We start from the raw sequence: 12,938 nt of genomic DNA, 5'->3' as shown, positions 1-12,938 counted from the left end.
TAACTGGTCCCACTGCAGATTTTTTTAGTTCAGCAATAGCAAATGAAGCATCCGAATACCTCTATTTTGACAGGAAAGGGTGAGGAAAGGGCAGGAAAATATTCACTTTAAGCATAATCCAAAGTAATTCTATATCTCAGTGATTTTCTGCTGGTTTTGGTTGCTGTGTGGAACAAGATGCTTGTCAGCTAGTGCTGTCCCACTGATACATCCTCTTGTATCTGCATATCTTATTCTTACTCCCTCCTGTGCTCCAGAACAGCTGTTCATGTGTTTTGTTCTTCTTTTCTCTTGATAAGGATTTTCTTCGCAACATCCCAGGCAGCATTTTGTCATCCCAGCTCTGTGATAAGTGGGTCTCAGTGATGGATCAGGGAAATAATGAAGAGAAGATAAAAAGCATCCAAAGGTAAAGTTACTTATATTCTCTGTATTCTTTTCATATAAATTTGTATCCCAGAATGCAGGATCCCAAATATTCTACTTACTTACTTACAACGTTCAACTGATTTTTTTTAATAGGTGCTAAAAATATCTTTGTATATGACAGAGCATTCAAACTTATATATATATACTTAAGCAATTGCCTGTATGGGACAATTTTCTGACTCTCTTTTGTCCTGCTTTTCTGCCTTTTGTGGATACCAGTAAATAAAAGAAATATCCTTTCATGAAAAAAATATTTATAGTATTTATAAATACACTGTCCAAGACCTGGATTTCTGCCTGATACCAAACCCAAAATCATCTGCAGGGAGCTTCGGGGTCCTGGGTGAAAGGGTAGCTGAAATCAGTTCCTCATATATTCCCCCTCATTCGTCTCAAGTTTTAGTGACCATTTTGAAGCCAAGATGGAATTGTGAATAAAATACTGGAGCATAGTGACAAAGGAAACCTCCACCCTTGCAGGTGATATAAACCAGGAAGTGGGCAAAGTTTATGTCATGGGAAACAGAGCTTTGGTCACTAGCTGACCTCATGCGTACTTGCATACATGTATACTTATGGCAACTAGATGGCATGGAGAGACAACTGAACTGTTTGTTTAAGTGAATAGTGAATTATCAGGCAACTTAGGTGAAATACAGTTTCATGTCATACATTGTACTTGGTTCATTAATTTTACAGAGTCTGATTTTAATTATGCGTTAGAGTGTTTTCTGTCCTCCCAGAAAACTGTTCAGAGATGTGTCACAGTGAGGGAAAGCAGCTGAGCAAGAACACCTCTTTGACACACTCCCTGGTTTAATTAGTTACCCTGTTTCTGTATTTTCATTATCTTGACCTGTGTGTATCTATGGAAAATGGTTTTATTTTGTCCAGTCGCTAATTTGAAGAATTACATTTGTATATGTTTTCAGGTTAATAGAGCAGCTCCCCAGAGCTAATGTTGTTCTCTTACGTTACATCTTTGGAGTACTGCATGGTATAGAAATGCGATCTGAAGAGAACCAGATGAATGCTTTCAATCTGGCTATCTGCATTGCACCTAGCCTGCTCTGGCCTCCTGTTTCCTCTGCTCCTGATATAGAAAGTGAATTTACAAAAAAGGTAAGAGACACTGCAATGTAGTAAAAAACCAAACCACCCTTCATCCTGTTCAACCAGGCTATTGGTTACAAACGTGAAAACAGTCAGTACCTCTTCAAGATTGGGACTTAGCCTCTTATCAGGGCTCCAGAAACCTTCACTGAGCTATTCTGATAATCTGCCTGGAAGAAGGGGAGGGAGATCATAAAGCAATACCCCGTGTATTAGCAAAGTGCTTCTCTCATCAAAAAGATCTCTGGTTATGGTGACCTTGGAACAGGGCAGAGTAGAAAAGGAAAAGATGTATACAAGGATGTATACTGGGACATTTTAGCTGGGCCTGGCTGTTTTCCTCAAGCTCAGGAGATCAGGAGAGGAGTTCCTGGCTGCCAGGAGCCACACCACGGGTGGGCAGTTTGCTCCTGTTCCTCATCTGTATGGTGAGCTTGCCCTGAGTGGAATAATGGAAGATCTGACAAGGCATCTCTCTCCCATTGCTTTGTTGCAGATTTCTAGTCTGGTACAGTTCCTCACTGAGAATTGCTGCAGGATTTTTGGAGAGGAAATTACTTCCCTCTTTGGAGAAATACTGATGACATGCAAGAGAGAGAACAGCTCAGGTAATACAGGTGATGTTTTGATCCTGTTAGACAGCTAAACTCAGCCAGGCAAAAGATCAGTATATTCTATGGAAGAATGCTGTTCCCTCTTCATGTGGTGTTCCCACACACTGCTGTTATCTTTCCTTTGCCCAAAGTATTGGTGATAATCACTGATTCAACTTATCATAGACCTGGACCATATCACAAAATGCTGTCTCAAAGAATCCCTTGCTCCTATTCCAGTCATCCGAGCCACTATGTTAAAAAAAGGGAGGGAGGGGAAACAAAGAAAAAGAAAGAAAAAAAATTGGAGGTTTCATCTCAAGTCTAGAATTTTTTGCCCCAGCCTATGTTTTCCCAGTATATCAGGAAGTCAGTGATCAACTTACGGTTATAATACAGCTGTCACACCATTATATTAGGGTTGAAAGCATCTATTCTTCATTATCAAAAGGGAGAGATCTCCAGAGTTTCAACGGGACATCCAGATTTTGCTACTAGCACAGAAAAATCATGGAACTGGTGACTGAAAATGTCTGACAGACTAGTTGGCAGAGCATTCCAGAATATCATTAGTGCTCTTTTTCTCTCCAACTCTGTGATAGTATCAATTTTGACTGGAGTTTTGGGTCTCTCCTTAAAATATTTCTAAAGCAGCATCTCTGTAAAATAAATCTTGGCACAGCTCACCTATACTAAAAGGGGTAATGGCACTTGCTCCAGCATGCCAGACTCAGTATGGCCATCCCAAACTCCTCATGCTCTGCCTCCAGTGAAATTTGGTGAAATCCAATGAAATCTGGGCTGCCCCCTCCCCAAGAGTGGAAGCACATGGGATCTGCTGTGCTGGGATGTGCTGGGACTGAGAGCTCAGGCTCACGATAGGTTACAGCAGCTGAACAAGTTTTCAGGCATGCACTGAGGCATGGTGACTGCCCATGCATGAACTCTGTCTGCTGCAAATGTGAGATAAGTCAGCTTAGCATAGCCCAGAGCAAAAGAGATTTAATGTAATTCCAATTATCGCATATATGGAATAGGGCCCAGGTGTGCACTGCTCAGTGGAAATGTGGTGATTGTTTAAACTGAGACTAGAACTTACTTCATAGCATTGCTCTTAAAAATACTGTATTTTCTGGAAGACCACAAGAGTATGAAATATGCCGTTTTCTTCATTTGTCTAAAGAAGAAAAGAAAGGTTAAATGTTGCTTTCAATACTCAGTAATGAAAAGAAAAATTCAGTAAATTACTGATTCAATACACTGTATGTAAATTATTGTTTACAGCTGGATTACCTACTACTAAAGTTCCCCACTTAATAAAAAAAACAACACAAAAAAACCTAACCCTTATTTGTGCCATTATCCTATGTTTCTTGACTGAAACTCATTTCAGTTTTTCTATTTCAAAATGAGACAGTAATTTTTTCTGAAATCATTGACATTTCTGCTTGATGAATCTTTAAAGGGCAAATGCTCCTGAAAGTAAAGGGTACTTGCCAAAAGAAAAAAAATGCAGCTGCTTGTCAGCAGGGTGATTCAGTCACTGATGTGTTAACACTTGGTTTGTCCTTGCAGATGCCGCTTCTCTCCATCTGAATGACTCTTCCTATGACAGCCTGGAAAACGAGGCGAACGATGAAGCTGACTCTTCTTCTAGCGATTGGATTAAGAACCGAGATCAGGATAACAGGAGCAGGGAGTCTGTCTTCACTCTGAGTGATGGTGATTCAGAGCAGACAGAGGTGGATGAAATCCAAAGTAAAACCAAATCGAAACAGTTGACAATTTCTGTTGACATACACCACAAGTTTTCATCGCAAGAAAACTCAGAGAATGAGTCTCTCTGCTCCAGTGCACTGGGCTTCTCTTCAGCAGCTACCTCAGGTGCCCTCAAAACCTTGAGGAGACACAGGCGCTCCTCAGAGCCCACAATTGGCCTCCTTGCCCCCAGCTTCACCCACATTGGTGACAGTCATGAGAAAGCAACACGCAAAGCCAGCTGTGATGTTGTCCTATCTCACGAAGATGAAGACTATCTCCATCAGCTTCGGTCATTGCAGATGGAAGGGCAAAAGCTTATCAATCAGAGCTTGATTATAGGTATTAACATTGGTAAAAGTGACAACACAAACCAAAACATTGAAAAGAAAGACTTGTCCCATTGCCTCCTGCCTCCAACGCCAGAGGGATTAAATATTTGCTCAGGATTTAGCTCTTCTAGCCTGTCTTCTCCGGGGACTTCTCCATCTGTGTCGTCAATGAGCTCTCTGGACAGTGCTTTCTCTCAGTTTTCAGACCAATCTGTGTTTACCCCAACTGAAACCTCCTCCCCTTTCAATAGCACTTTTCAGTCGCTAAAGAAACACGAAGACACTGCTGCTGGAGCAGCTGATGACTATTTGGTTGCACCCACCAAGGTGCCACCATCTCCACAACCTACCGATGCTTTGGCTGAGAGGGGCTTGGTGGAGCCCAACAGCAGGCCAGCACCCCTGAAACCTACTGACAGAGTTGACGGCTATGTGATTAAGCCTGACATTCAGCCATTACCTCTGAAAGTCACAGGAAGAGACAGACTTCATGATCCAAGATCAAAGAGGAGGTCTAGAAGAGCCTTACAGCAATCCAAAGTTTGAAGAGACTGACCAAAGCTTTTTTGCGGAGGAATCTTAACACTTAAAATAAACACCATAAAGAAAATGCCTTTGGTGTTAATGTGTGTTCATTTTAAGTCTAATATCCAGGTTGTTCAAATTTAATTGAGCAGTCCCCAGATTCACAGGTTTTCTTTTTTTAGGAAACTGAGTAACGTTCCCACATAAAGCTTTGCAAGAACATTGTAAGAATAATAAAAACTGCTAAAAAGCAAGCAAACAGAAATGTCCTGAAAATCTGGAAGGGTCCCAGGAGGTTACTAAGAGCAGCGCCCTGTTCCCTGAGCCTGCCAGGGCAGCGGGGTGCCTGCTGGTCCTCTTCCCTTGACCACTCGTGTGTTGAGCCTTGCGGATGTGAGTCCCAGTCCTTTGTGGTTTTGATGTAGCGTGCAAAGTCAGCATAGATTCCATAACTGTGGTATTATACTACTGTTCTGAAACTGATAGGTATTACTTTCATTGTCCTCCAAGGAATAAGTGTATTGTTTTCTTGTATGTTTATAAAGTATGTTCGATAGGTGTAGTTATTTCTTTCACACTGCAAAAGAAAGAAAAAAATAAGCTCAAAAATATGTAAACAGAAATGCTGAAGCTTGTAACTAACACCTTGCAACTCTGTGTGTTTCATTTATTGTGCTTCGTTGGCTGTTCTGTTCATGTTTAAGTTGTGAATAGTTTCTTAACATTGCTGTAAATGGCATTATGTATTATTGCAAGCAGAACACATGTAATTTTATTATGCAGCATCTAAAACATCGTATAATATATTAAAAGTAATGCATTATCTAAATGCTTTGAGTTTGTATAATATATCCTGATAAATTTTGCTATTATATATGTTCTGAAAAAAATGTGTATTTTTGTACTTGCAAAAAACTGCTGCTAATTTTACGAGTTCTGTTTTGTTGTTACAGCACTGGTATTGATGTGTATGCATTCAATGCTATATATTAAATATTATTTGTTATGTCATAAATTCAATTTATATTCTGTGTAATTTTTTTTTAGGTGTCAGTTCTACAAGGTATTGCTGAAGCAAAAGTCCCAGTGATGCCACTGCAAATCTTGCGTGAGGAAGGACTGCAGCATTTTTCCTCTGCTTTGGGTGGCATCATTCATACTGTATGTCACCATCCTGTTGACTTTTGTAAATTTTAGTAATATTCAAACAAGAATTCCTACCCTTTTGCTCTTCATCTAAATAGATGAGGGTATTTTCAGCTAATGGAATGCAGTTAAAAATATGCAGGTGCAGAGAGATCTTTTGGGGTGATAGATATTAGGACTGGGATCAAGGAAAGGAGGGGGGCAAGACACTGGATAAGAGCAAGATCTGTTCTTTAATATTAACAAGGTTATAGAGCAAGCAAGAAGGAACGGAAGGGCTAAACTAAACCCATCTGGGTGTGTGCACATGCATACAGTGCTTCTGAAATTGTGTTGATTCATTCATTAGCTTTCCATTTTCAAAGGCACTCCCCCACTGCAGTTAATACTGGCCAGTACTGGATGATCAGATCCTATTCTGCTAAACTATGCTCTTGTAAAGGTGCTTATGCTCCTAAGTCACTACGCATTTCTGAAAAATGTAAACACTGTCTAGTGCACTAAGCTGTTTCCAAGTATTATCAGATTAAAAGGTTTTTAGCTCTGTATCAGACAGAATGGATACTCTCCAGCAGATTTGGAGCGGGGGGGGGAATGTCTGTTAACAAAGTTAGAAATAGTCTTCTTGAAAATATACAATCAGAGGGTTATTATTTTGGGCTCTAAACCTGCAAATGTTGTATCTGTCAGCAGAGCTGCGTTTGTGGAGACCCACATAATGCAGTAAACCATCATGCGCTTAGAACTATACCAGCATGTGTAATAGTGTGCAGGCTCAAAGACTTCGCTGCAATTTGTTCTTTTTCATCTTTTTCATATTCAGCTATTTTAATAAAAATGGTAATAATACACAGAATCTGACCTGTAATAGTCACCTTCCAAAGGTATAATCCTTTGTATGTATTTTGAGACCTGTCATCTAATAGCCCTACATATGTATCTCCTTTAAAACAACAAAAAAAAGATGCTCTTTTGAAATAAAACAGCTACTCTGCATTTCTTTTCGAAACGGTAAAAAGCATGTTGCCGTGCTGCCAAGATTACATCAAGTAGCAAATGCTGATTCATTGCAACAATAATAAAGCTTTAGAAAAATCTCTAGTCTCTGCAATATAAATGTTCTGTCCTACAAATAATATCTTCCAGCAAGTCATTTATCTCTGGTAGTCTAAAGTAAAAGTATATCCAAGAGTGCTTCAGTGGGAAACAAATTATGTGTCTGCTTTTGAGCTCTAGCTAATGCTAGAGTTCTTTCAGCTTTAAACATATGGTGAACAAGCTGGATGTAGACCAAGTGCAATTTAAAATGCACTTCTGTCTTACAAGACATACACCCCGCTGCTGCACGAGGCATGTTCTGTGACAATCACAAAAAAGAGCGCTAATGGAGAAGATCACTGTCTGCAAGTCCTCACTGAAGGAATTAAATGCTGTTAAGATCCAAAATGGATTATATGGAAACTTTTCAGAGTGTCAGGTGCGACTCTGAAGACTGCAGTAAGCAGCAGCTTTAGGTATGTTGTTGTTGGGAAGCCAAATTTTAATGCACGGGGATCCCTGCTGCTCTCTTCCCCTGGGCATCTTGGTGGGCTGGGACAGAATCTCGGGTCCAGGGAATATTAAAAGGAAAGTTTTGTAACTTTTTATGGTTCTGCTGATGGCCTGTGAGAAGGTGTTGGGGTAAGGGTGGCCCCAAAGGCTGAGCCCCCTCTTCTGCCCTGGCCCCAGCTGGTTGTCCCCAAAGCTGGGGTCCCTGGCAAGGTCCTGGTCACTGTGGGACACCATGTCTTCCCCAGCTGCCTACCTCCTTGTCTGGGGTGGCTGCTTCGGAGGAGGTGCCCAAGTTTTAGTGACAAATGGTAGGTGAGATGTTTCCAAAATGTTTTCTTCTTTCCTGGAGTGGCAAAACCTCACAGAAAAATAATAGAATAAAAAGATAACTGATTTAGGGAAGAAACAGTGGCAATGACTCCTCGTTCACTGCTGTCAAGTGCACAAAATGAAGCCAGCCGACAAATTACCTCTCTCACTTGGACTTTCTGTCCGACAGGGGTTCATGATCTCATCGTTAATAAGCATCCTGCCTCTGTTTCACAAGTACTAACCAATATTCCTTTCAGATAATTTCAGAGATTAATATAATGTAAATTTAGAGCAATTTGTTCTCAACCTGCATTGAAAGTTTTTGCCCTTTTTTTAGCCCTGGTAAAGGGCTTATGTGCCTGAAATTTCATCGTTTGGTTTTAGGTTTGTTTTGGGGTTTTTTTGGTAGGGTTTGCCATTTTTCTCCATCAGTCTCATAAATGCTATTGCTTCATCCCTGCAAGCTTTCTCTCTCCAACACGGCCTAGTTGAGGAAGTGGGAAGACATGTCCCATCTATTCTCTGCTTAAACGAGTTTGTAGAGTTCAAGCAAAATAGATTATAGATCCTGGGGCTGAAGCATGGCCTTTAAACTGAAGGTGTCCTTCTATCCATGCCTCCAGATCACCAGATTTCTGTTAATACCTGCTGGTCCAGCTCCTTTCTTGTTCTGGAGACATATGTGGCTCCAGGACCTGGTGGTCAACATCTCATTTCCAGCTCTGATCCTGATCTGCTGTATGACATTTAGCAAACTTATTTGCCTCCTCTACTCCCTGTTTCACACCACTGGCCTTTTCTCTAAATATCCTAGTTTGCTGGGACAGGCTGGCGGGTTGCTGGTGTTTGCACATCACCCAGCACAGGGTGGGGTGCTGCATGTGGGGGACCTGGACAACGGTGCTGCTGCAAAAGGGTGAAACCCACTGACAGCCCTGAGTTTATTACTATGACCGTGGTGACCTCTGTGTTAGATGGGGAACTTGCTAGCCAAGTTGCTTGGTAGCGCAGAGCTGTTACTTAACTTTCTATGACATCCACATCCCTGTCCCATGGCGGTGCCTGGAGCAAGGAGGGAGCAGAAGGTCCTGCTTGAGGGTACTTCCTCCCATCCCAAACATAACTTTTCACCCATGCATAACCAGACATGGGAGATTGGGAGGTGGCCAGTGCTTTTGGGGACCACACACACACGTGCACTCACACATGTGTGCACACAGTGAGGCTGCCATGACCCACGCAAACAGACTTGCTTCACATGCCTTGCAGGCTGACCTGGGCATCTACAGCACATCCAAGACAACCTCAGTGAGTTGGACCTATCAGCCTCCTCTCATTTTCATCCATAAAAACACAGGGGCATGGGATAATTCAGGCTGGAAGCAGCCTCAGGAAGTTTCTGGTGCAACCTCCTGACGTGGGCTTGCACATCCATGTAGCTCATGTCTGGGAGGGGGGGGATTGCAATAACCCAGCAATTCACTGCTGTTCATCACAGCTGGGGAAATTTAGCAAAAGGTAGCTGACTCAGACAGCTAAATAAAATCTTTTGGAACAGATGATGATGATGATTTTTTTAAAGAACCCAGAAAATATCTGAGAAACCAGCAAAAGCTGTAGTCTTAACCCAATCTTCAGGTTATCCCAATAACCTTTTATATTAGGAGCAGAGACTATGATAGATGTTTTCCCTCAGTATTTAACATCTCCCCGTATCCTGGGTGCAAAATATCTCAATACACATAAGGAGATAGCCTTGTTGACACCACTGGACAACCTCATGCACTCGCAGTGTTTTGAGGAATCATCTAGAAGAGGACCCAAGGCACCAGCCACACTGGGGGCTTTTCCCTCACCAAGGGCTGATGCAGGAAGAGGCCGAGCGAGTGGCCATGTGGAGCCTTGTCTTTGGCATTTGTGCAAGGCCACTTCCCTCTGGAAGAGTCCTTCTCTCCTGCCAAGCATAAGAGGCGGTGGAGCATGATGTCTGCCGGCTAAAACACGAAGGGAAGCGAGCCAGCTCTCTCATTCACAGAAGTGCTTGCATGATTTCACTTACTCTTCAAGAATAGTTACCAACATCTCTGTATTGAGGCCACAGTCAAGCTAAACTGATTGACCTGCTAGTGTCCAAAGGGGAAGACTCTTTAGTTAAAGGTGTTGAATATTTCTGTTAGGACATGGTTGCCACACAGGGCCTAAAGGTTGTGGGCATCACTTGTGTTTTATAAATACGTACAATGCACTCCCTAATGATTTCTCCTTGATACTTGGTTTGCTCTAGGCCTTGTTTTGTCTGGGTTTCGTAGTGGTTTCACTGCAAATGTCAGCAGTTGCTTGAGGACAAGTACTCCGGTAGCTGCTGCCAGTTGTATTCAGTTAAATATTTCAGAATTTAGCTATTCTGTGACCCTACATGGGAGAGGTGTTTTCAATACAGAAATTATTTCTCTGCACTTGATTCTCTTGTCACAAACTATTTCTGTCAACCTGCTACAAATCTGCTCTCAGATGCAGCTGTAATTCTGATGTGACCATTGAAGGCAGGGCTGTCCTCCTCCTCCACCTCCTCCTCCTCCTCAGTATGGAGAGCTTCTGTAGGGTTTGCTGCTGCCCCGGGGGCTTCAATGGGCAGGGGGTGGCAGGCAGTGTGCTGGCTGGGGAGGGAAGGGACAGGACCAGGCTGCTGATGTGCACAGCTGAGGCTACACCATCCCAGCAGAGGGTTTGGACAATGAGCCCCCACGGTAGGGTCTGGTGAAGCAAGAGCTACCTGTGGAGGGCACAGGCTGGTAGTTACAGCCTGGACTCAAGAGGACCCCCAGGGATCAGAGGGCAATGCCAGGTGCTGGATCCCAGTCACCCCACCTGCACCAGGGGAGCCCCAACCTGCTCCCTTGGGTCATCGGAGGAGAGTGGTCAGCTCGTGGCTCTGGGGTGAACCCCACCGAGGAGCCGGTGGGGCCACCCCCTCCCCAGGCTGGCAGAGGTGAGCGCCTGCGGGGGCGTGAGACTCACGGGGGGCTGCAGGGGAAGAGCATTTGGGGATGTTGTACAACTTCTTATACGGTGTTTTAAGGAGGTTGTGGGAATGTGCAAGACTTGTTATGGGATGTTTAGGGGAAGGATCAAAGGCAGGGAAAGGGAGGGATCAAAGTGGACTGGGGTTAGGAACCAGTGTGAGAAAATAGAGGGAAAAGGGGATAAAAGGGGCTGGTCAGGGTAACCGCTGGCTGGTCAGTACGCTCGTCTGACCAAGCCCTGCAGCTGGCACCTGATCACCACAGCCAGCCCTAGAGTCTTACTAAATATTCTTACATGATAAGAAGAATAATTATTTATTACTACTAATAATACTAATTACTCTTACATTCTTCCCACCCACATTCTGTGTGGGCACACCCTCTGTTCTGAGCCTGCGTGAGAGACCACCAGCAACCTTCAAGCCAGGCTAGTGGGCAGCAGCATGAGAGCCAAGTGCTGGCAACTGGAGCTGGACCACGAACCTCAGGGACTGGAGGGTGCTGGTACCGGCACCTGGGGAAACCAGGCCTGAGGCCAGCTCTGGCACAGACTGAGTAGCTAATGCCAGCCACCGGAGAGACCCCTTTTCCATGTGTGAGTACGTATTTCACTAGTAACATCAATCTTGATCAGCCAGAGAGGAACGGTACCTGCTGCCCGCGCTGTTCACGTGTGTGCAGGCACTGTGTGTGAGTGGCTACCTTACAACATAGTCAGCAAACAGTTTTGAACAAGGGTTTTTTTAAAATGTCAAGTGCCCCCTGGACAGCTTGCACAAAAGATGTAGTGTAAAATGTTCTGAAAGAACTTAAAGTGGGAGAGAGATGATCCTCCCAGATCCAGCTGGAACCACCAAGGGGTCAGTCGCCATTTGCTATGGGAAGCAGCTCATGTGGACATCTGACCTCACAGCAGGCAATAACAGCTTCGTTAACGCAAGCAGCCTACTTAAAATGTTTTACCTGAACAAACTGGATTTATCTGAAACACCATTGAAAGCACCATTGAATGTTCCCCTAGCAGAGCTGGGGGGCTGACTTGGTGGGGGTGGTAGGAAGGAGGCAGGGCTGCGCTCAGGTGCTTTATTGGCACCTCTGCTTGGGAGAGGGACGTCTGACACCATGTCCACCAGTGCCTTTGACTTGAGGAACCTGAGGTGACCAGGCAGCCAAGGAAGTTCATGCCGCAAAATCACCTTTTCAAGCAGGACTTGGTCTCCACGGATGATTGGCATGGAAGGATGCTCTTCATTGCTCAGGCTTATCTGAATATTTCCAAGGCACTGCTATCCCTCTACTAAATATCCAAATACTTGCAGAAATATGCAGCTTCTAAATGACATCATACTTTTCCTGCAGAGATAACATGAGGAGTCTGGAAAGTCAACTTCAGCAAAGTCCCTGGGCTTGGGTTTAGTTTAAATGTTTAAGTAGTCCCAGAGAAGTCCCATAAGATTGTTTATGTGCTTAAATTCCTTACTGGGCTGGAGCCCATGTGCCTATTTTCTAAACAAATTCGAAACCATAGCAGATGTTCCCGCATTGCTGGAAAAAATCGATCCCTATCAAGTTTCCATTTACAATTTTAATTTCTGTTACAGGCACCTATCTATTGTTTTATAAAGTAGAGACTTTGAAAATATTCTTCCATTGTGTAAGAACTAAGAAAAAGTATCCAGTACTTATGCACCCTGTCTAGATTTAAAAAAAAAGAAAAAGAATTTGTCCAATAAAATGTTTGGCAAAGCCAAAGTCTGAATATTTTACATTTTTTTACCTTGGGATAAGAGTTTACAGTACACTCGTCTGAGGTGTGTAAATTCAACAGCATAGTAATTGGTTTATTACACAGAAACTGGAGGCTCCAACTTTGCCAAGAATTTTTACTATGTAAATTCTTCACTTTTCTCACCTTCGAAAAGGCCATAAACCCACAGCTCTGCAAATGGGTCTCTGTGAACAAAAGCCCAGCCCTGCCTTGCAGTCAGGAGACCCACACGGTGCGGGTGCAGAGCAGGTCCCATTGTAAAACGGGTCGTTAGTCCAGGCCCATCACTCCAAGGTATTTATAGCCTTAATATAGTCCCCATACTTAGCTTTCTGTTAGGAATGCATAGGGTCTCATCTCATAAAGGGATGGATGTGCTCAAATCTGA

General features: G+C 43.3%; 1 protein-coding gene across 1 annotated transcript in view; it reads left to right on the top strand.

The window, feature by feature from the left end:
- ARHGAP20 (Rho GTPase activating protein 20) overlaps window positions 1–5,259 on the top strand; it is a 61,871-nt gene extending 56,612 nt beyond the window's left edge. The window contains exons 13-16 of the mRNA XM_010572609.1: window positions 300–409; window positions 1,362–1,551; window positions 2,039–2,150; window positions 3,711–5,259. Of these exons, the coding sequence (XP_010570911.1) occupies window positions 300–409; window positions 1,362–1,551; window positions 2,039–2,150; window positions 3,711–4,771 (1,473 nt within the window). The 3' untranslated portion in view covers window positions 4,772–5,259. The remainder of the gene's footprint in view (window positions 1–299; window positions 410–1,361; window positions 1,552–2,038; window positions 2,151–3,710) is intronic.
- Window positions 5,260–12,938: the final 7,679 nt, after the last annotated feature.

The sequence above is a fragment of the Haliaeetus leucocephalus genome, unplaced genomic scaffold, assembly GCF_000737465.1.
Source record: "Haliaeetus leucocephalus isolate CR32 unplaced genomic scaffold, Haliaeetus_leucocephalus-4.0 Scaffold351, whole genome shotgun sequence".
Taxonomy (NCBI): Eukaryota; Metazoa; Chordata; class Aves; order Accipitriformes; family Accipitridae; genus Haliaeetus; species Haliaeetus leucocephalus.
Note: the sequence above shows the minus strand (reverse complement) of the source record. Positions and strands in the feature narration are given on the sequence as shown.